This window comes from Hyla sarda, chromosome 3 (assembly GCF_029499605.1).
Source record: "Hyla sarda isolate aHylSar1 chromosome 3, aHylSar1.hap1, whole genome shotgun sequence".
In the NCBI taxonomy this organism is placed as follows: domain Eukaryota; kingdom Metazoa; phylum Chordata; class Amphibia; order Anura; family Hylidae; genus Hyla; species Hyla sarda.
Window position 1 is genome coordinate 420,863,820 of NC_079191.1, and position 23,990 is coordinate 420,887,809.

Sequence of the window (23,990 nt, forward strand, 5' to 3'; positions counted from 1 at the left end):
GTTACATGAGGAAGCACAGGGACACGGCAAGGTTTACTGGAACAAGCAGTCCTTGGAACAAGAGGGCCCCCAACTCTTGATCTCCCCAGTGGACCAATCCAGGATTGGGGAATGGAGTTGAAGCCAGGGAAGTCCAAGAAGGATTTCAGAAGTGCAATTGGGGAGGACCAACAGTTCAATCCTCTCGTGATGAGATCCGATGCACATTAGAAGGGGCTCCGTGCGGAAACGTATAGTACAGTCCAATCTTTCATTGTTTACACAATTGATGTAGAGGGGTCTGGCGAGACTGGTCACCGGGATGTTGAACCTGTTGACGAGAGAGGCTAAGATGAAATTTCCTGCAGATCCAGAGTCCAAGAAGGCCACAGCAGAGAAGGAGAAGGCAGAGGCAGACATCCGCACAGGCACAGTAAGACGTGGAGAAGCAGAGTAGACATCAAGGACTGTCTCACCATTGTGCGGAGTCAGCGGACGTCTTTCCAGGCGGGGAGGACGGATAGGACAATCCTTCAGGAAGTGTTCGGTACTAGCACAGTACAGGCAGAGATTCTCCATGCGGCGTCGTGTCCTCTCTTGGGGTGTCAGGCGAGACCGGTCGACCTGCATAGCCTCCACGGCGGGAGGCACAGGAACAGATTGCAGGGGACCAGAGGAGAGAGGAGCCGGGGAGAAGAAACGCCTCGTGCGAACAGAGTCCATATCCTGGCGGAGCTCCTGACGCCGTTCGGAAAAACGCATGTCAATGCGAGTGGCAAGATGGATGAGTTCATGTAGGTTAGCAGGGATTTCTCGTGCGGCCAGAACATCTTTAATGTTGCTGGATAGGCCTTTTTTAAAGGTCGCGCAGAGTGCCTCATTATTCCAGGATAATTCTGAAGCAAGGGTACGGAACTGTACGGCATACTCGCCAACGGAAGAATTACCCTGGACCAGGTTCAACAGGGCAGTCTCAGCAGAAGAGGCTCGGGCAGGTTCCTCAAAGACACTTCGAATTTCCGAGAGGAAGGAGTGTACAGAGGCAGTGACGGGGTCATTGCGGTCCCAGAGCGGTGTGGCCCAAGCCAGGGCTTTTCCAGACAGCAGGCTGACTACGAAAGCCACCTTAGACCTTTCAGTGGGGAACTGGTCCGACATCATCTCCAAGTGTAATGAACATTGGGAAAGAAAGCCACGGCAAAACTTAGAGTCCCCATCAAATTTATCCGGCAAGGATAGTCGTATTCCAGAAGCGGCCACTCGCTGCGGAGGAGGTACAGGAGCTGGCGGAGGAGATGATTGCTGGAGCTGTGGTAGTAACTGTTGTAGCATAACAGTCAGTTGAGACAGCTGTTGGCCTTGTTGCGCAATCTGTTGTGACTGCTGGGCGACCACCGTGGTGAGGTCAGCGACAACTGGCAGAGGAACTTCAGCGGGATCCATGGCCGGATCTACTGTCACGATGCCGGCTGGCAGGTAGTGGATCCTCTGTGCCAGAGAGGGATTGGCGTGGACCGTGCTAGAGGATCGGTTCTAAGTCACTACTGGTTTTCACCAGAGCCCGCCGCAAAGCGGGATGGTCTTGCTGCGGCGGTAGTGACCAGGTCGTATCCCCTAGCAACGGCTCAACCTCTCTGGCTGCTGAAGATAGGCGCGGTACAAGGGAGTAGACAGAAGCAAGGTCGGACGTAGCAGAAGGTCGGGGCAGGCAGCAAGGATCGTAGTCAGGGGCAACGGCAGAAGGTCTGGAATCACAGGCTAGGAACACACAAGGAACGCTTTCACTGGCACTAGGGCAACAAGATCCGGCGAGGGAGTGAAGGGGAAGTGAGGTGATATAGGGAAGTGCACAGGTGTAAACACTAATTGGAACCACTGCACCAATCAGCGGTGCAGTGGCCCTTTAAATCGCAAAGACCCGGCGCGCGCGCGCCCTAGGGAGCGGGGCCGCGCGCGCCGGGACAGAACTGACGGGGAGCGAGTAAGGTACGGGAGCCGGGGTGCGCATCGCGAGCGGGCGCTACCCGCATCGCGAATCGCATCCCGGCCGGAGGTGGTAACGCAGCGCCCCGGGTCCGTGGAACCGACCGGGGCGCTGCAGTGAGGGAAGTGTAGCGAGCGCTCCGGGGAGGAGCGGGGACCCGGAGCGCTCGGCGTAACAGTTTCCCAAGAGAGCTGTCATCTTTTAATTCCCTACCCTGCAATAATGATTTAAGGACTGATCCAGTCTACACAGTAAAACTAAACAATAAGCTGAAGGATGTTTCAGCCTACTGTGTGTGCTCATGTGTCCACTGTAAAACTATATTTATTTTGAATCCCCTGCCCCCTTTTAATAAGGCAGTGACTAATCTGTCCCATTCTACACAGTAAAACTGAACAGTAAGCTGCAGGAAGTTTAAGCCAGTTATGTGCATGCTCCAGTGACCATTGTAAAAATTAAATAAATAAATATATATATATATATATATATATATATACGGGATCGGTATTTTCCTCGAGGAGAGGACGCCACTTCTGACGTGAGACGGAGATTTAAGTAGGCCATTTGCACTCCGCGGGTACCTGGGTAAAAAATATTCAAATGAGCTCACCACACCCCCTATACAGGTAGTGTGTCCTGCAACCAGCTCCGACTCCAGTTAAAAAGTCTCAGAACTGATTGGGATTTTATGCCAAGCCAGAACTCTCTCCAGAAGGAAAGAGAACCCATCTGCAGACAGCTGTTTCGGGGTACTTGCCCCTCGTCACTACAGAGCAGGGTTATCTGGCTTGGCTGGGTGAGAGGCCTCTGACTAGCTAAACGGGATCAGTATTTTCCTCAGAGAGAGGACGCCACTTCTGATGTGAGACGGAGATTTAAGTAGGCCATTTGCACTCCGCGGGCACCTGGGTAAAAAATATTCAAATGAGCTCACCACACCCCCTATACAGGTAGTGTGTCCTGCAACCAGCTCCAACTAACTCCAACTAACTCCAGTTAAGAAGTCTCAGAACTGATTGGGATTTTATGCCAAGCCAGAACTCTCTCCAGAAGGAAAGAGAACCCATCTGCATATATATATTATATATATATATATATATATATATATATATATATATATATATATATATATGCATATATATATATATATATATATATATATATTTATTTTATCCTGTCCCCTTCTAATGAAGTAATGGCTATTCTATCACACTCAACACAGCAAAGCTAAAAAAGTGAGCTGCAGGGAGTTTAAGCCTATTATGTGTACGCTCCAGTAGCCATTGTAAAATTGCTTTATTTCAAATCACCTGTCCCATTTTACTGATGTAACAGCTATTTTGCTCCAGTCTGCACAGCAAAGCTAAAAAAAAAAAAGTGAGCGGCAGGAAGTTTCAGCCTATTGTGTTCATGCTCCAGTGACCATTGTAAAATTGTTTTATCTCAATTCCTTGGTCAGTTTTAATAATGCAATGGTTATTCTGTCACAGGTCACAGTCTACACAGTAAAGCTGAAAAGTGAGCTGCAGGGATTAAGCCTATTATGTGTAAGCGCCAATGGCCACTGTGAAAATTGCTTTATGTTAAATCCTCTGTCTCTGTAATGGGTATTCTTCCCAAGTTGACACAGCAAAGCTGAAAAGTGAGCTGCAGAAAGTTTTAGCCTATTGTGCATGTACTCCAGTGGTCATAGTAAAAATATATTTTTTTTTTAAACCTTCTTCTCTAATGATGTAATGGCTATTATGTCCCATTCTACACAACAAAGCTGAAAAGTAAGCTGCTACTATTGAATGTTGAAGACTACTGTGTGCATGTTCCAGTGGTCATTGCAAAATTGTTTTATTTCAAATCCTCTGTCCCCTTCTAATGAAGTAATGGCTATTCTGTCACAGTCTACACAAAGTGGGCTTCAGAAACCAGAAAGTGTCAGCCTACTGTATGTGCTTAATTAGGATTAGGAAAACCTTTTTGAATAGTCTTAGTAACTGTTTCAATCATAGGAGATAGATAGATAGATAGATAGATAGATAGATAGATAGATATTACAGAAATGGAGCAGCACACTTTAGGCAGTAAGTGCCTGCTGAGGTAAAGCTATGGTCCTAGAGCCCCACATAGTAAACCAGACAAATGTGCAGCAACAGTCCAATCCATGATTAAAGGGGTACTCCAGTGGAAACATTTTTTTTTTTTTTTAAAACAACTGGTGCAGAAAGTAAAACAGATTTGTAAATTACTTCTATTTAAAAATCTTAACTCTTCCAGTACTTATCAGCTGCTGTATGTTCCAGAGGAAGTTCTTTTTCTTTTTAATTTTTTTCCAGTCTGACCACAGTGCTCTCTGCTGACACCTCTGTCCATGTCAGGAACTGTCCAGAGTAGAAGTAAATCCCCATAGTAAACCTCTCCTGCTCTGGACAGTTCCTGTCATGGACAGAGGTGTCAGCAGAGAGCATTGTGGTCAGACAGAAAAGAAAAGAACTTCCTCTGGATTATACAGCAGCTAATAAGTACTGGAAGGATTGAGATTTTTAAACAGAAGTAATTTAAAGATCTATTTAACTTTCTGGCACCAGTTGATTAAAAAAAAAATAATAATTCCACCGGAGTACCCCTTTAAATGTTGTGGCTTTATTCAGTCACCAAAAGCATAAGGACATTTTGAGCTATTTTGGTCTATTTATAAATAGATAGATCATAGATTAATAATATATTAATAGTAAATAGATATTTGACTGATATTACTGTTACACCCTGTTCCAAATTATTATGCAAATGATAATTTTATCATTAACCTAAATAATTGATCTAAATAACAGCATAATTCTCATGTTATCAACTATTAAGAGTACAATTCAAATTTTATTGAACAAACCTCCTAATGATAACAGGATTTTTTTTAAACTTAAACATAAAAAACTTACAATGCACTGTTCCAAATTATTACGCACAGTAGGTTTCAAAACACTTTATAGGTTTATTCCCCTCATTGAGTTGATCACATGAAGTCCCTCATGTCCATTGTGCAGCTTTTCCTCAGTAACTGACCAGAGATTGCGGTATATTTAGTGTATTACATAGTCAGTATTAAGCAGGGAGGTTTTCACGTCGGTGCTATGGCCTGATATATTGGGAGGGAGCCAGATATGAAAATAGAATACAGGACACAGTGTTCTCTGGAATCCTGATATAGATTTCGTCCTGACAGAGAAGACCTACAGAGCCGCGCGCTCGCTCCTCATCTATTGCTCTGACAGCTAAGCAGAATCCTTTCTTCGCTGCGCATTTTAGGTCAAACTTCCACGTCATGTGAGGGAATACATTCCCCATTGTTTGGGGCTTGTCTGGGTTGTCCAGAGTTAGGAAGAAAAGCTGTAAAAGCGTATGTTCACACAGCCAAAAGTCAGCGCAGAAGTCCACAGGGATATTCCACTGCAGCAGAACCCTATTGATTTCAGTGGGATTCTGCTGCACTGTGCACACAGCAGAATTACTGCTGCAGCAACATCTGCAACAAAAGACATGTCTATTCCTTCTGTGGATTCTGCTCGGAATTACATTGCAGGGGCCATTTCTGAGCAGTCCTAGTGCCAGCATATTCTGTCGGCATTCTGCTGTCTGCGGAATGTCCACATGGAAATATTCAGGGCGGACATTCCGCCGTGTGAGCTTACACTTTTAGAGCATACACTTTCAATACCAGACACAACCTTTGAACAAGTGGGGCAGAACATTTTTGTTGTGAAGTTTTGGACAGTCCCTTTAAATGTTTTTGTGAACGCTTAAGGGGTTGTCCAGGCATTCCCTTCATCTGAATGGGGTGTAAAAAGACCTGGCTGTCACTGTCCGATAACAAGCAAGTAAATAGGATCCTTTCATGATACTCACTGGGTATTGGAATGTTGCCCCTGGGGTGCAGTTTCATTTCTTAATGCCCAATGTCAGAGTGTGCCTGGACAGCCCCTTTAAAGTGGTTCTGCCATGAGCATAATACCTGTCCAGATGCCCTATCATGTCTTATGGATAACAGAGAAGGTCCCTAGTTTAACCGTTTCTTGTAGTGAACATGTCCCGCTTTGCAGGATTCAGCATTACCATGAATAACAAGGTCAGTCATTCATTTAATGTGCACATGTAATACTCCATTTCACCTGCAGTGGCCACTGTAGTGGTATTGTGCAGCCACCTGTAACGATCCTCAGTGATCGCAGCTGATTTCCAGCAGGTTACTATTTAAAGGGGTACTCCGGTGAAAAACTTTTCTTTTTTAAATCAACTGGTGCCAGAAAGTTAATCAGATTTGTAAATTACTTCTATTAAAAAATCTTAATCCTTCCAGTACATATTAGCTGCTGAATACTACAGTGGAAATTATTTTCCGTTTGGAACACAGAGCTGTCTGCTGACATCATGAGCACAGTGCTCTCTGCTGACATCTCTGTCCATTTTAGGAACTGTCCAGGGTAAAAGGTAATCCCCATAGCAAACATATGCTGTTCTGGACAGTTCATAAAATGGACAGAGATGTCAGCAGAGAGCACTGTGGTCATGATGTCAGCAGAGAGCTCTGTGTTTCAAAAAGAAAAGAATTTCCGCTGTAGTATTCAGCAGCTAATAAGTACAGGAAGGATTAAGATTTTATAATAGAAGCAATTTACAAATCTGTTTAACTTTCTGGTACCAGTTGATTTAAAAAAAAGTTTTTTTACCGGAGTACCCCTTTAAAGGGACAGGTGTTGACTTGGACAGAACAGTCCCTTTAAAGAGCAGCATGATGTGCACCAACCCTCTATACAGACGCAATGCTTTTCAGGATACACCAGAGCCTATAATGTATGTTTGTCTCAAGGATCCTGTGTGGCTAATGTTGAGGCTTTATTGCTGTTAAATACCACTGAAGTCCTATTCCTAGAATAGGTCATCAATGATGGCCTATGCCGTAACCTGAAAACCTGAAGCCTCTGGGAAATGTTCTTTTTTTCGTATGTAGTGCAGCATAGTCTACTATTAAAGAATAATGTAGAGGTTCTTATGTATGCCTTGTGCTTACCTGTTTTAGCTGATGTGGCAGGCAGGAGTTTGCAGACTTATTGATATTGATTCTATTTAATCATTAAAATTATTTCCTAATGCTGCCTACATTCCCCATGAAGCCTCTGGCTTTGCAGAGAGAGGGTGTGGAGTCTTTGCTGCACCTGGACATCTAAATATGTTTCTGGTGCTTGAGAACTGATAAGACTCATAGGTGGGTAGAGGTCAGTTCAATAGGTCTGTTGAGGTCAGTTCACACGTGCAGTTTTGATGTATTTTCTTATTCAAAGTATGTTTTTTTAGAGGAACATTGCCATGAAGAGAAAGTGATTTTATCTATAATCACAATTGAGGCTTTTTATAAAGATTTGAAGTCTTTAGGCTGGTTCATAAATGGCATTTTTCACTTATTTTTCCTTTACTTTTTTAAAATTGCAGCAAAAATGACAAATTTTTTACTGTGATTTGCATAATTGCTGTAAAATATCCCAATTTATGCCACCATTTTTGGAAAATCAGCAAACAGCCAAACAGCAAAAACAAAAATTGCAGCAAAAACCACTATATATATATATATATATATATATATATATATATATATGAACCCGGCCTCAGTGGAGAAGTATAACTAACTACTAAATATCATGGTTCCATAGAGATAGCAGAAGCAGTATATAGATAGAGCTGGAGGTGTATATCTGCTATATATCTTGATCCCATAAAGATAGCAGCAGCATTATACAGATAGAACCTGAGGGGAGCTAGCAGGAGCAATCTGATAGGTGATGATGCCATCCTGTACTTCACAGCAAGTCAGCTGACCCCGGACCGACCACTTCCTCTGACAAATTAAACACTGTGATTTTTATAGTGCGTCAGACTGGTGATCACATGACCCAGTGACAGCAATAAAACACATGGATGCTGCTGTGCTGAAATAAAACAGATAGCGCTGGAGGACTTATGATGGTGAGATGTGCATGATATGGGCAAAAGAACCGGAGTGCTTCTTTAAAATTCTCCAATACGTTATTTTTTCTTTTTTTGCAATGGGAATATATTTCTTCTATGCTTTTCATTACTAAACTGTGGACCTTCACCTGTTGCAAAACTACAACTTCCAGCATGCCCGGACAGCCAACGGCTGTCCGGACATGCTGGAAGTTGTAGTTTAGCAACAGCTGGAGGTCCACAGTTTGCAGACCACTGCTATAGGATCATGAAGTTGCATGTGCAGATTCTGCATTGTGTTAGTGGGTGTCATAATCCATTGTGCCACCAGGGGTCTCAGCATGCAGTAAACAATAAACACTTATAATAATAATGTGCCGAAGTGTCCCGGTCTCGCAGCTCCTTTAAGCTGTATTTAAGTGTTCGCACTTCTCTGCTTGTCAGCAGTTCACTGTTGCTGTTGGCTGAGGGCTGGGAGACATAAATCACATTGGCAATAATAAACGATTGTTTTTTGGTGGAACGCCAGCAGAAGACAGACTCAGGATGTTACCGGGGAGAGAGGCGAGAGCTACCATTTCCCTCATGTCTAGAATGGGGTAATGGCTACTGGTGCGTTCGCAGCTTGCGTTCCACCTCGCACATCAATAAATAACGCTTTTATAGATGTCAGCGTGCAAAGGCTCAAAAGTGTTATCGATACCGCGTAGGAGAGAAAGTGGCTGGCGGCCTCCTGACTACGGGCTAAACTATTCCTCCTCGTGTCCATTTCAGACTTAAAGGGGCACTCCGGTGGAAAACAAATGTTCTCGAATCAACTGGTGTCAGAAAGTTAAAACAGATCTGTAAATTACTTCTATGTAAAAATCTTAATCCTTCCAGTACTTAACAGCTGCTGTATGCTGTAGAGGAAATTGTGTAGTTCTTTCCAGTCTGAACACAGTGCTCTCTGCTGACACCTCTGTCCGTGTCAGGAACTGTCCAGAGCAGGAGCAAATTCACATAGCAAACCTCTCCTGCTCTGGAAAGTGCACTGTGGTCAGACTGGAAAAAAAATACACAACTTCCTCTGGAGCATACAGCAGCTGATAAGTACTGGAAGGATGAATATTTTTAAATAGAAGTAATTTACTAATCTGTGAAACTTTCTGACAACAGTTGGTTTGAAAAAAAAAATATTTCCACAGCAGTACCACTTTAATGACTTAGTGGGACAGACTGACTATATGGGCATTTGGACAATGGCTAGAGGGGGTCTACAGCTACTTGGTCATTTAAAAGGGTAGTCCAGGGAACTGAACTTTTAAGACACTTATCCTCTATCCTAGGGGATAAGTGTCTGATCACCCAGGGAGTGTTCCTTGGTGCAGAGCGGCTCCCATCTTTCTTGATGAACGCAAGAGGCGTCCGCTCAGCAAACCACTAGTCGCAGCAATGTCCCGCCTCAGCCAGTAATTGGCTGAGTGGGCCGTCACTTGCTCTCGTCAAGGAAGGTGGGGTGTGCCACCTATAACTCCCTTAAACTTTTTTATTTTTATGTAGATGTATGAGAGATCATTTTTTGCGCCTTGATCTGATGTTTTTATCGGTACCACTTTTGCGTACATGTGAATTTGTGATTACTTTTTATTCCTTTTTTTCCTGGGATGTGATGTGACCAAAAATCATCAATTTCAGCAGAAGCGTAAACCATTGCTTACCTGTCTGCTGCATTTCTGAAATCATGAAAAATCCATTTGTTTTATGGATCTGTAGTCCTCTCCCCTACCACGTTCTCTTACTACATCCTGGTTGAGCAGTTACTCAGTACTACAATTCCCAGAATGCATTGCTTTCCCTTAGCTTTTCGCCACTGTCCTCCCACCCTTCCAATTCCCCACCCAGAGCTGCTGCAGAACATTGCTTTACACAGCAGAACAGTGCACTGCAGTCAGTATTCATTCCTTGTCTGCTTCTCTGTCTGTGGCATTGCTAAGCACAAGGCAGAATACTATTAACACACCTCATTGTTACATACATGTCCCAATAAAGATATATATACATATATATATATATATATATATATATATATATATCTGTATATGACAGGACAGGGTGATGCTGATGTAAGCTGTAGGGGCTGCTCAGAAGTGATGACATTACTCAGGGGTCGAGACTTGAGCTCCAGACAACATCCAGCCACGTCCCCTGAGATAGTAGTGGATGATGCATTGTTTCTGAAAAGAGGAAGGAGCTGGGGAGCTGCTGAGATATCACCACACTGACAATGAGAGGACTACATAACTTCCTGTCAGTAGAGAGCGAGGAGTTAGAAGCTGCTGAGACAACACCACACTGGCAGTGAGAGGGCTACACAATTTATTTCAAGCAAAAACATGCCGAAGCCAGAAAAAATTGTGATAACACTATATTAGTAAGTTATATGTCTTTATTTTATTTATTGGAATACCCCTTTACTTGTGTCATGTAACACCTTATGACTTCACCAAACGGCCAGTGCTTTACAGTTGGAAAAGGCATTGAAAGAGGTTGTCTGCTTTGCTATTCCCCAAAAATATGCTAATTACTGAGTGTTCCCCGAATGTCCTCTCCTGATATCATTGGGGGATGTGCTGCCACCAATAATGCCAGTGAATGGGTGCAAGAACAATCCAGCAGTGTGTGATCTATAACAGTGGTTCCCAACCTTTTTTTTCCCCCCTTGGTTGCCCATTTTCTAAAATTGTACCACCAATATAAGCAACGTGTTTTTAATTAATATAGTTTCTGTTATTTCATGTTTTTCTTTACTCCATATCCTTAGGCCTCCTTACTTACAGGCAATGTCTTCTCTGATTAGAGTTGTTCACTTTGTCTTTTCTATCTGGCCTAGACAGCCATTAAGATTTCTCCCTTCCAAGACATATTCAGACAAAATACATTTTAGGCTCCTTTCCCCAGCACAATGCCCACCTCTCTACAAACTCCTCATGTTTATGGCCTCACACAGTATTAGTGCCTGCTTTATGCCCCCATATAGTAGTTAGGCTGCCCCCATACAGTAGTAGGTCCCCTCTTTTTCCTCATATAGATGTAGGCTATCATCCTGCCCCATATAATAGTAGGTGACCCCCATACAGTAGTAGGCCTCCTCTGTGCCTTCATATAGAAGCAGGCTCCCATACTGCCCTCATTTAGTTGTAGGCACCCATACTGCCTTTATATAGTTGTAGGCCCCACACTGCCCCATATAGTTTTAGGCCCCCACACTGCCCCATATAGTTCTAGGCCCCCACACTGCCCTCCATACAGTTGTTGGCCCCCTCTGTGCCATCATATAATTGTAAACTCACATACTGCCCCCAACATAGTTGTACACCCCACACTGCCCTCATATAGCTGTAGACCTCCATATTGCTCCCTAAATAGTTGCCCCCCCCCTACTGCCCGCATATAGTTGTAGGCCCCCAGACAGCCCCCCAAATAGTTGGAGGCCCCCATACTGCCCCGCTTCAGTGCTCCACCAATCTGGGGACCTACTTCTATGGCCCATGGAAAACTTTTTTTAAAATCAACTGGTGCCAGAAAGTTAAACAGATTTGTAAATTACTTCTATTAAAAAATCCTTCCAGTACTTATTAGCTGCTAAATACTACAGAGGAAATGGTTTTCTTTTTGGAACATAGAGCTCTCTGCTGACATCTCTGTCCTTTTTAAGAACTGTCCAGAGTAGGAGAAAATCCCCATAGCAAAGATATGCTGCTCTGGACAGATCCTAAAATGGACACAGATGTCAGCAGAGAGCACTGTGGTCATGATGTCAGCAGAGAGCTCTGTGTTCCAAAAAAGAAAACCCTTTCCTCTGTAGTATACAGACCCTAAAAAGTACTGGAAATATTAAGATTTTTTAATAGAAGTAATTTACAAATCTTTAACTTTCTGGCACCAGTTGATTTAAAAAAAAGTTTTCCATGGGAGTATCCCTTTAAAGTGACCGTGGTGCCCTCTGCCACTTTAAAATTAGGCAGCATGGGTCACTGCCAATTTATAAGCAGTGACCAGTGGCAGTGGCCACCATTATGGTTTTGTTTTTGTGTACCCCCAGGAAAAGTACCCCTGTGGTTTACGTGCACCCTGGGTTGAAAAACTCTGCTCTAGAGGTTCCTTTCAGTGATTGCTGATACACATGTTCATATTGAGTTCTGACTTAGTACTCAGGATCCATTTACACTACAAAGGAAATTCTAGACAGATTCCACTTGCAGCAGCCTACCATAAAATTCAGTGTTTAGTCTTTTGGTGAAATTCTGCGTCAGAATCCTATTTGTTCACTGGGACTTTTTTTTCCCAGATATTTATTTCTGCAGTTAAATTCGGAATGTAATAAGCGCCAATTTTGGGCGGTGCCGATTCCACAAGGGTGCACACGGAATTCTGTGTTTTCTTATGTCTTTTTCTTTACTTCTTTCTTCATCTATCGTTACAAATGGTCTTTTAAGTAATGCTATCCTTTTCACTAGGATTAAAAGTAAAACTCCACCGTAGAATTGTTTGGGTTCCATATTCCTGCAGTAGGAGTAAAAACTGGGAAAATGACAGCCCTGTAGACACATTGGACGCCAGGTAACTCCGTCGGTTTTTGTTTGTTAAATTTGCCAAGACATTAGCTAAATCTTCAGGGTAGGACTCGGATGTACGGGAGATGTTCGTTCTCTGCCAAAAGCAAACATGGCAGCAGTTTATCTTCACGTTAACAGCGTTCCTGCACAATTATAAGCGGAGAAGCTGAGAAATGATCATGTTTCCTTATAGTTCTCAGCAAGAGTAATTGAATACGGAGTACGGCACTAAACGCTGGACCCTGACACTTTGTTAACACTCGGACTATCGTCTAACAGCGGGGTTATTATTTGCTGAGTGGGATTTTTCTCAATCCCTTGGCAGTGCTGTGCCCTGATAATTATGATGAAGTGCAATGGTCAGTGTTGATTCAGCAGTCCCTGATCTAACAAATATCTCATTCACCGCTCTCCTTCATGCCTTTACTTTTATGGTGATCAACTCTACCTAGTTGCACTTTAAACTGTTGGATAAGTGGAAGAAATCTCATGTTATAGATCAACGCGGCTGCCAAGAAGAAGTAAATTGTATCTGGGAAAATCAGATACCGCTAGGAGAAAAATATGTTCGTCTAGACTGATGTGTTGTACTTTGTATTACATTTGCTAAAAGGACACTATGAATCTCACCGGAGAAGTGGATCCTCGTATCACTATAGCTTTGATTGAACCCCTGTCAATATGACTTGTTAGATCAGAACTTCTCTGCCCAAGAGGAAAGGTGCTGAACAAAAAAAGGGAGTCTGCTATGGAGGACGCAGAACAACCATATGCACAGCAGCCCTTCTCCAGCAGGAAGAGAGCTTGCTCTCTGGTGCCACCTATTGGAGTTATTGTTCCTGCAAGTAAGGGCTCAGCCTCTTGAACTGCCATGAAAAATCACTATAGATTATTAGCCAAGCCAGAATGTCCTCCAGAAGAAAGAGTTACCCATCTGTAGATAGCTGTTTCCGGGGGCCCCTTGCCAGGAGAGTGCAAGGTACTGGCCAGCTTGTCAAAAGGCTTGCATGAACCCCAAAACATCTGTCTACAGGTGGGTATATCTTTCTTGTCAACGATTCCAGTCCAAGTAGAAAGCTGCTTAAAAATAAGTACATCTGCTTTGGAGGACCCAGCACAACCGTATGTTATACTGACTGCAATGCAAAGCTGCCCTCCTCCTGGAGGAAGACTTGCTCTCTGGTGCCACCTAATGGAGGTAGCCTCCCTCCAAGATAGTGCTCAGCCACTGTAAGAGCATTGAAAAGCGACTGGAGATTATTAGCCAAGCCAGACTCTCTTCCACTATTACATTGCAGTCATTGGACTGAAGGGGTAAAACTACTCCTTTGAGAGAGTGCCATAAGGCATGTGGAGTCTTAGAGGCCATGCAATTCTCCACTGGGAAAAAAATATGCAAAGTAGCCTCCAGAAGGAAGAGCAACTGTAAAAGCCTTGAAACACGACAATCGAGCAGAATCTCTTCAAGAAGGAAGCATTACCCATCTGTAGATATCTATTTCGGGGTTCCACTTGTCAGTACAGTGGAGTCTACTCGCTAGCTAGTTGAGAGGCTTACAACCCTAAAACAGCTGTCTACAGGTGGCTATCTGTTCTGAAGAGGAATCGATTTGATTGTTGTGTTGGCTGATCTATTTGATTGTTGTGTGGTGTTAGAGTGGCTGAGCAAACTCTCTTCCTTTTGGAGGCTATATTGAATACTTTTTTTTTTCAAAGGGAAGCGTTGCATAGCCTATAAGACTTCAAATGCCTTTTTGCACTCTCCTGAAGGAGACATTTTACCCCTTCAGTCAGAGGCGTAACTTGTAGCTTCTGGGCCCCAATGCAAAATCCATAAAAATGCCCATGTCTACCATGGGCCATTCATACTACATGTGTCTTTTTGTGGGGCCTTGGGGGCCCTTAGTCACAGGGTCCTGGAGCGACTGCTACCTTTGCACCCCCTATAGTTACTTCCCAGCCTCCAGTCCAATAACTTCCATGTAATACTACAATTCTACTGCAGTCTTCGCTGCAACAGAAATAAGCAGCTGCAGCAGCTTCTATATCTATAATGATCGGGTCATCACCAGCAAGTGCTTAGTTATAAAGGAGTTGTCCAGATGGCTTGATTTCTATTACGTACCACTTAGGTGTAATGGACCTACCCTTAGCTAGACTAGATTTTTCTGCGATAGGGAGAGACCTATCAATAAAGCTTAGCCGGGAGAGAAGAAGTCGGGTAGACCGCCCTAGCTTGGTTAATCCATGTAGTGTTTTAAAGTAAAACATAGCTATTAATAGTTAGGGAGCCCATTGGGATTTCATTCTGTCTGTCAGCATAAATCTTCTGCCCCCCCCCCCCCCAACCTCCATAGGCCCCAACATATAAAAAGAGTGTCCTTCTGATATATATATAGTCTAGTGTGCATCCGCATACCTTTTTTTTTATATAGTATACTGTAGTAACATGTGGGCCTACCAAGCTTTTCTATTCAGTTGGAACACAGTAGAAAACACAAACTATTTTAATTTTTTTGACAATGGGAGCCAATGGCTGATGTATCCTCCTGTATGCTATGCTATACCATGGCATACATTGGAGGCAGACATCAGAAGAATATTTTACAGATTACTACTGGCGTGCACCAGTGATGTGTGGTAAAACTAAGGCTGAGCGCAACCTAAAGGTAGGGGGATAGGAGGGGGTGAGGCTGCAGGATCTTTGTTGCAGAATAGCACCACCAGTGATCAGCAGCCATGTGTGAACAGAGCTTAAAGGGGCACTCCGCTGCTCAGCGTTTGGAACAAACTGTTCCGAATACTGGAGCCGGTGTTGGGAGCCTTTGACATCATAGCCCCGCCCCCTCATGACGTCACATCCAGCCCCCTCATTGCAAGTCTATAGACTTGCATTGAGGGGGTGGGGCTTAACATCATGAGGGGGGCATGGCTATGACATCACAGGTTCCTGGCGCCGGCTGCAGCGTTCCGAACAGTTTGTTACAAACGTTGAGCAGCGGTGTACCGCTGGTAGGTGGATAGGAGGTGTGTTTGAAACCGCATGCTGTGAAAGGGAAGGAAGAGGCAACAGTATTTACTACAGTTATCCCTCAACTTACAATGGCCTCAACATACAATAGTTTCAACATACAATGGTCTTTTCTGGACCATCGTAACTTGAAACCAGACTCAACATACAATGCTATGGAATCTGCAAAACATGTCAATGGCTGGAAGAACCGACCAATCAGAATGGGCATTTCACTGGTAAAACCCCTATATTCCTAAAGTGCATGCACTGACTGACTGTCTTGTAGCGCCCCCTACAGTACAGGGAGGTACTACATGTTCTGTACTACTTTTAACCTATGCCACGGTTAGCTGCTCCTTTAGACACCAGGTGAGGGCGGCTCCATTTTACTTTTTTTAGGACATTGCGTGTTCTGTACAGGACCCTGAAGAAGCTCCTGTCCTCTACATAGACCAGTGTTTCCCAAAGAGGGTGCCTCCAGCTGTTGCAAAACTACAACTCCCAGCATGCCCGGACAGCCAAAGCCTGTCCGGGCATGCTGGGAGTTGTAGTTTTGCAATAGCTGGAGGCACCCTGGTTGGAAAACACTGACATAGACAGTGATTACAGCTCCCAGCAGATCTTTATTACTTTTATATGTAAGGATTTGCTTTATCTATATTAGTTATCTACTTATTTTTCTTTAATCCTCACTTTTTCCTATTTTTGGATGACATTTAGGACCTTTACAACCAATTACCAGGTTTCCATAGAGCTATGGCCTCAACATACAATGGTTTCAACATACAATGTCATCCTGGAACCAATTAATATTGTAACTTGAGGGACCACTGTATATTCATCTCCACACCAAAAGTGAATAGAAAAAAAAAAAAAAAACATTATGCAAGTAAAAACATAACATTTCTGATATTACTACTTTAAATATTTACCTTTTAATCAGACACGTCTAAAACCAATAATTAGCACAGGCCCCACAACAAAAGCAAATGGTTGGAGTTGACACCAGATCTAAAATATATAGAACAGACCACAATGGATGGAAGTATGTCTGTATGGGGGATAATGAGGAGAGCAGGGTCCCACAATGGTGCATTAATCACCCTAGAATTCCCTATCGGGGAGATGTAGTGTAGACTACCCCTGCTCCCACAGGGACTGTCGGGGCACTCGCCCTAAAAAGAGCGACCCCTGCCCCGGATTATCCCTTGGACTACACCCTATAAATCCCTGGCAATATAGCACATGCCCTTGCTTGAGCCAGGACACGGATCGGCCATTGTGGGAGTGCACCTGGGGATACCGCCACTACGGCAACCCGTGGTAACCGTGAGTAGCCATCTGCTGGCATTCTTTGCCAGTAGACAACAGACACTATTAGCACCAGTACTGCCTGAACTGGATAGGTGCTTAACTGTAGGTACACTCATGGTATTACTAAAACTGTAAATACTTTTGTAATTTCTATTTGGTGATAGCCCTTACTTTGATAATTTTTGATATTATTGTAACTGTATATTGGGAATATTGATTCCATTTCATTGTAAGTTGCCTGGTTAACCCCTGAGGAACCCACCGATGTGGTAGAAACGCGTCGGGTATACCAGAGCAAGGCATGTGCTATATTGCCAGGGATTTATAGGGCGGAGTCCAAGGGATATTCCGGGGCAGGGGTTGCTCTTTTTAGGGTGAGTGCCCCGACAGTCCCTGTGGGAGCAGGGGTAGTCTACACTATATCTCCCCGATAGGGAATTCTAGGGTGATTAATGTACCATTGTGGGACCCTGCTCTCCTCATTATCCCCCATACAGACATACTTCCATCCATTGTGGTCTGTTCTATATATTTTAGATCTGGTGTCAACTCCAACCATTGGCTTTTGTTGTGGGGCCTGTGCTAATTATTGGTTTTAGACGTGTCTGATTAAAGTTATATTTTAAAGTGTGTACCCCTGTGTGAATTATTGTACTCTCTGGTACTCAAAGTATTCCCCTAAGTGGACATAACTGTGAATTATTGAAATATTTACCACCTAAGAAGTCAAAGGATTTTTCTTTTTCTTTGCATGTGTTTTGTAATGACAGATACTCTTCTAATACAAACCAAATCCTGGCAGCATTTGAGACATGTCTGAAATTAACACCAATTGAAGAACTAATAACGAATTTAAAAAAAAAAGATGACAGAGAAGCTTTATGGCATGCTCTGCATTGCCGTCGGAGGGGTCGTCATTCCTTTTATGTCTTACTTCTTTATTCATGTGCTTAATTACGAGAAAAAAAAAATGACGGAAGGAAAGACAGAAGATAGATGGTCAGAAATGTAAAGTGATTGAAAATATTAATGTATGGCTAAGGACGACTGGATAACAAATGATACGTTTACCAGTACGCTCGACCTGGCGCAATTAATACCACAGGTCATGCATGGCTTTCCGTGATGGAAAATATGAGGAAAGGGATTCTGGAAGAAAAAAAAAAAAAAAAAAGGAAAAAATATATATATATCTAATGCGTAGCTCATTTTCTGACATGTCAGAATCATGGCCTTTAAAAAAAGCAGTACTTTCACACCTCATTTACCATATTCACTATAGGGCCAGCAGTCAACAGCAGGCCTCGATGCAGGAAGGTCAGCGAGAAGCTATTAGCAGGGGTTCCCTCCTGAGATTTCCTGCTACTTATTGAACTTGAGGTTAGCATGACAGTACGCCGAATAACTGGGCTGTAGGTTTTTTAACAGTTAGACAAGATTTCCCCATAGTGTTTGTCACTTCAGAAAATTGCAGGAGAAAATGAAGTCCCAGACAGCCCATCTCGGTAGCAGGCCTCATAAGTTGTTTTTAAAAGAAGAAGGATGTGTCGGGCCTGAAAAATATGCCAAAATCCCACAGGATTACTGTCAAAAGAAAATAATAGAGATGACAGATTTAGGGAAGTTCTCCGAGTACTTTCCTTTAAAAAATAAAAAATTGCAAATATCAATGTAATTTTTGGAATGAATTAAATACAATTTAAAAAAATATATATTTTTTATATATTTCTTATAATTTTGGAATAAATTGCAAATTCTGGTTAAAAAGACTGGCTTAAAAATAAGTCTGCTTTCTTCTAAAAGAATGGTGCCGAATCCCACAGGATAACTGTCCAAAGAAAATAATAGAGATGACAAATTCAGGGAAGTTCTCCTTAGAACTTTCCAAAAACAATGTAAATATGAATGTGGTGGCGGCAAATTATTGGATTTAATGCAATACAATAATATATATATATATATATATATATATATATATATATATAATATTTTTATACTGTATATTTATACTGTATTTTTTTATTTTTTTTTATGACTTCAAAATGAATTGTAAATTCCGGTTAAAAAGTCTTAAAGGGGTTAGAAAATTATGGCTACTTTCTTCCTAAAATTGTGCCAGATCCCACAAGATTGTCGTGCAAAGAAAAGAATAGAGATTATGGATTTAGGGAAGTTCTGCGGGTACTCCACCGACCCCTAAAAAAATAACACAGAATGATATTGCACTTCCATTCACTGTATTATAAAAGCACAAATTCCTCCACCATAGCGATGGGGTTGAGAGGCGCTGGACACACAGATTGGAAGGGATCTCAAGTTTATTCACCCATGATGCAACGCGTTTCTCAGTAAGACTGCTTCATCAGGCATCGCCTGATGAAGCAGTCTTACTGTGAAACGCGTTGCATCATGTGTGAATAAACTTGAGATCCCTTTCAATCTGTGTGTCCACCTCCTCTCAATCCCGTCGCTATGGTGGAGGAATTTGTGCTTTTATATTTGAAGTTGACGTGGAGCGGCTGCAGGCACCCTTAGCATCACTCTTTTCCATAGTTACACTCGGTTGAGTGTAACTCCATGTGGTATGCGCCACTTGTATTTTATCTATTCTGGACGCCTAAACGGAATCACACTAAGGAGAGCTGTCTGTGTCTTGTTTTAGATTCACTGTATTATAGCAGAGTTGCAATACCAGCTTGTGGACAGGTGTGGGACTGTTTTTTGGGACAAAGCAGACATGCTCTTTTAATATTATATAACTTTTTTCTATGGGGATATTATTCTAATCTGGACAGTTCCTGACATGGACAGAGGTGTCAGCAGAGAGCACTGTTGTAGGACAGAAAAGAAATTCACAAGTTTCTCTGTTTTATATAGCAGCTAATAAGTACTGGAAGGATCATCATTTTTAATAGAAGTCATTTACAAATCTGTTTAACTTTCAGGCACCAGTTGATTTGAAAAAATTATTTTCTACTTGATTCCACCGGAGTTCCCCTTTAAGTCAATATTACTACATATTTGTTAACAAGTCTAAATAAAGCCCGTACACCAAGCAATATTAGTTATTTCTAATATTTTTTAGATATTGGCATGCTCTCTTAATACAAGCGTTAGTATCGACATGCTCTACACTATTTTATAATACTTTAGTAAGCTCTTTTTCTGTTTTCTTTTAAGGTTGCAGGTGTCTTTAATTCACCATACAGACAATATCCTGATGAAATGGAGTTCCGGCTAAGAAGAGCGAGACCATTGAGCCATCGAGAGCAACCAAAGAAGGACAATGACGTGGAATTTGTTGACTGGTCGGATTGCAGACACCCTTATTCCTTCCCAACGACCCAACCACTTCCTCCCATTGGGAAAAAGAAGCCACAGGTATTCCTTCAGTATGTGGAAGCTTGTGATGATACATTATGATTGCCTGTATTGCCCTCAGTCCAGATCCAGCCAATATTTGATTTTTGCCTTGTACCTTTTATTTTTTTTTAACGTTTTACCAACATGACAACTCCTTTCCACATACCCTATTCAGGCAGGGCCGTGAGAAGGCATTCCTTGCCCTAGGCAGGTGGGCATATTGCAGCCCCACCCCCCACCACCATTGATTTAAAATCAGTCACACGATCAGAACAGAAGGGGACTTGCTCTTTCAGTCAGGAACAAATATTAGGTACAACCATAGAACTAATATAACCAATAATACTGCCATACTGTGTACTGCATCATCACACTTTAAACAGTACAGGAGTATATATCACTCATCGGATGCAGTGTCATCACTATTATATTTAGTGACTAACAGGGGACATCTTCCCTTACACGCACCTTCACCACTTACAGAGTCACTCACACCTTCACCACTTACAGAATCACACACACCTTCACCACTTACAGAGTCACACGCACCTTCACCACTTACAGAATCACACACACTTTCACCACTTACAGAGTCACTCACACACACCTTCACCACTTACAGAATCACACACACCTTCACCACTTACACAATCACACACACCTTCACCACTTACAGAATCACACACACCTTCACCACTTACAGAATCACACACACCTTCACCACTTACACAATCACACACACCTTCACCACTTACACAATCACACACACCTTCACCACTTACAGAATCACACACACCTTCACCACTTACAGAGTCACTCACACACACCTTCACCACTTACAGAATCACACACACCTTCACCACTTACAGAGTCACACACACCTTCACCACTTACACAATCACACACACCTTCACCACTTACAGAGTCACTCACACACACCTTCACCACTTACAGAATCACACATACCTTCACCACTTACAGAGTCACTCACACACACCTTCACCACTTACAGAATCACACACACCTTCACCACTTACACAATCACACACACCTTCACCACTTACAGAATCACACACACTTTCACCACTTACAGAATCACACGCACCATCACCACTTACAGAATCACACACACCTTCACCACTTACAGAATCACACACACCTTCACCACTTACAGAATCACACACACCTTCACCACTTACAGAATCACACATACCTTCACCACTTACAGAATCACACACACCTTCACCACTTACACAATCACACACACCTTAACCACTTACAGAATCACACGCACCTTCACCACTTACAGAATCACACACACTTTCACCACTTACAGAATCACACAAACCTTCACCACTTACAAGATCACACACACTTTCACCACTTACAGAATCACACACACCTTCACCTCTTACAGAATCACACACACCTTCACCACTTACACAATCACACACACCTTCACCACTTACAGAATCACATGCACTTTCACCACTTACAGAGTCACACACACCTTCACCACTTACAGAATCACACACACCTTCACCACTTACACAATCACACGCACCTTCACCACTTACAGAATCACACACACCTTCACCACTTACACAATCACACACACCTTCACCACTTACAGAATCACACACACCTTCACCACTTACAGAATCACATGCACTTTCACCACTTACAGAGTCACACACACCTTCACCTCTTACAGAATCACACACACCTTCACCACTTACACAATCACACACACCTTCACCACTTACAGAATCACACACACCTTCACCACTTACACAATCACACACACCTTCACCACTTACAGAATCACACACACCTTCACCACTTACAGAATCACACACACCTTCACCACTTACAGAATCACACACACCTTCACCACTTACAGAATCACACACACCTTCACCACTTACACAATCACACACACCTTCACCACTTACAGAATCACACACACCTTCACCACTTACACAATCACACACACCTTCACCACTTACAGAATCACACGCACCTTCACCACTTACAGAATCACACGCACCTTCACCACTTACAGAGTCACACACACCTTCACCACTTACAGAATCACACACACCTTCACCACTTACAGAATCACACACACCTTCACCACTTACAGAATCACACACACCTTCACCACTTACAGAATCACATGCACCTTCACCACTTACAGAGTCACACATACCTTCACCACTTACAGAGTCACTCACACACACCTTCACCACTTACAGAATCACACACACCTTCACCACTTACAGAATCACACACACCTTCACCACTTACAGAATCACACACACCTTCACCACTTACAGAACACACACACCTTCACCACTTACACAATCACACACACCTTCACCATTTACACAATCACACACACTTTCACCACTTACACAATCACACACACCATCACCACTTACATAATCACACACACCTTCACCACTTACACAATCACACACACCTTCACCACTTACACAATTACACACACCTTCACCACTTACACAATCACACACACCTTCACCACTTACAGAATCACACACACCTTCACCACTTACAGAATCACACGCACCTTCACCACTTACAGAATCACACACACCTTCACCACTTACACAATCACACACACCTTCACCACTTACACAATCACACACACCTTCACCACTTACAGAGTCACACACACCTTCACCACTTACAGAATCACACACACCTTCACCACTTACAGAATCACACGCACCTTCACCACTTACAGAGTCACACATACCTTCACCACTTACAGAATCACACACACCTTCACCACTTACAGAATCACACACACCTTCACCACTTACAGAGTCACACATACCTTCACCACTTACAGAATCACACACACCTTCACCACTTACAGAATCACACACACCTTCACCACTTACAGAATCACACACACCTTCACCACTTACAGAATCACACACACCTTCACCACTTACAGAATCACACACACCTTCACCACTTACAGAATCACACACACCTTCACCACTTACAGAATCACACACACCTTCACCACTTACACAATCACACACACCTTCACCACTTACACAATCACACACACCTTCACCACTTACACAATCACACACACCTTCACCACTTACAGAATCACACACACCTTCACCACTTACAGAATCACACACACCTTCACCACTTACACAATCATACACACCTTCACCACTTACACAATCACACACACCTTCACCACTTACACAATCACACACACCTTCACCACTTACACAATCACACACACCTTCACCACTTACACAATCACACGCACCATCACCACTTACAGAATCACACACACCTTCACCACTTACAGAATCACACACACCTTCACCACTTACACAATTACACACACCTTCACCACTTACACAATCACACACACCTTCACCACTTACAGAATCACACGCACCTTCACCACTTACAGAATCACACGCACCTTCACCACTTACAGAGTCACACACACCTTCACCACTTACAGAATCACACACACCTTCACCACTTACAGAATCACACACACCTTCACCACTTACAGAGTCACACATACCTTCACCACTTACAGAGTCACTCACACACACCTTCACCACTTACAGAATCACACACACCTTCACCACTTACACAATCACACACACTTTCACCACTTACAGAATCACACACACCTTCACCACTTACAGAATCACACACACCTTCACCACTTACACAATCACAC

At 43.0% G+C, this 23,990-nt stretch overlaps 1 protein-coding gene across 2 annotated transcripts in view; it reads left to right on the plus strand.

Annotated features, from left to right (window-relative positions):
* Positions 1-23,990, plus strand: part of SPATA17 (spermatogenesis associated 17) — a gene marked incomplete at its 5' end in the record, with an annotated part of 239,616 nt that overhangs the window by 114,555 nt on the left and 101,071 nt on the right. For both annotated transcript variants that reach the window (XM_056568354.1, XM_056568353.1), the window contains 1 exon segment: positions 20,054-20,254. In XM_056568354.1, coding sequence (XP_056424329.1) covers positions 20,054-20,254 — 201 coding nt within the window.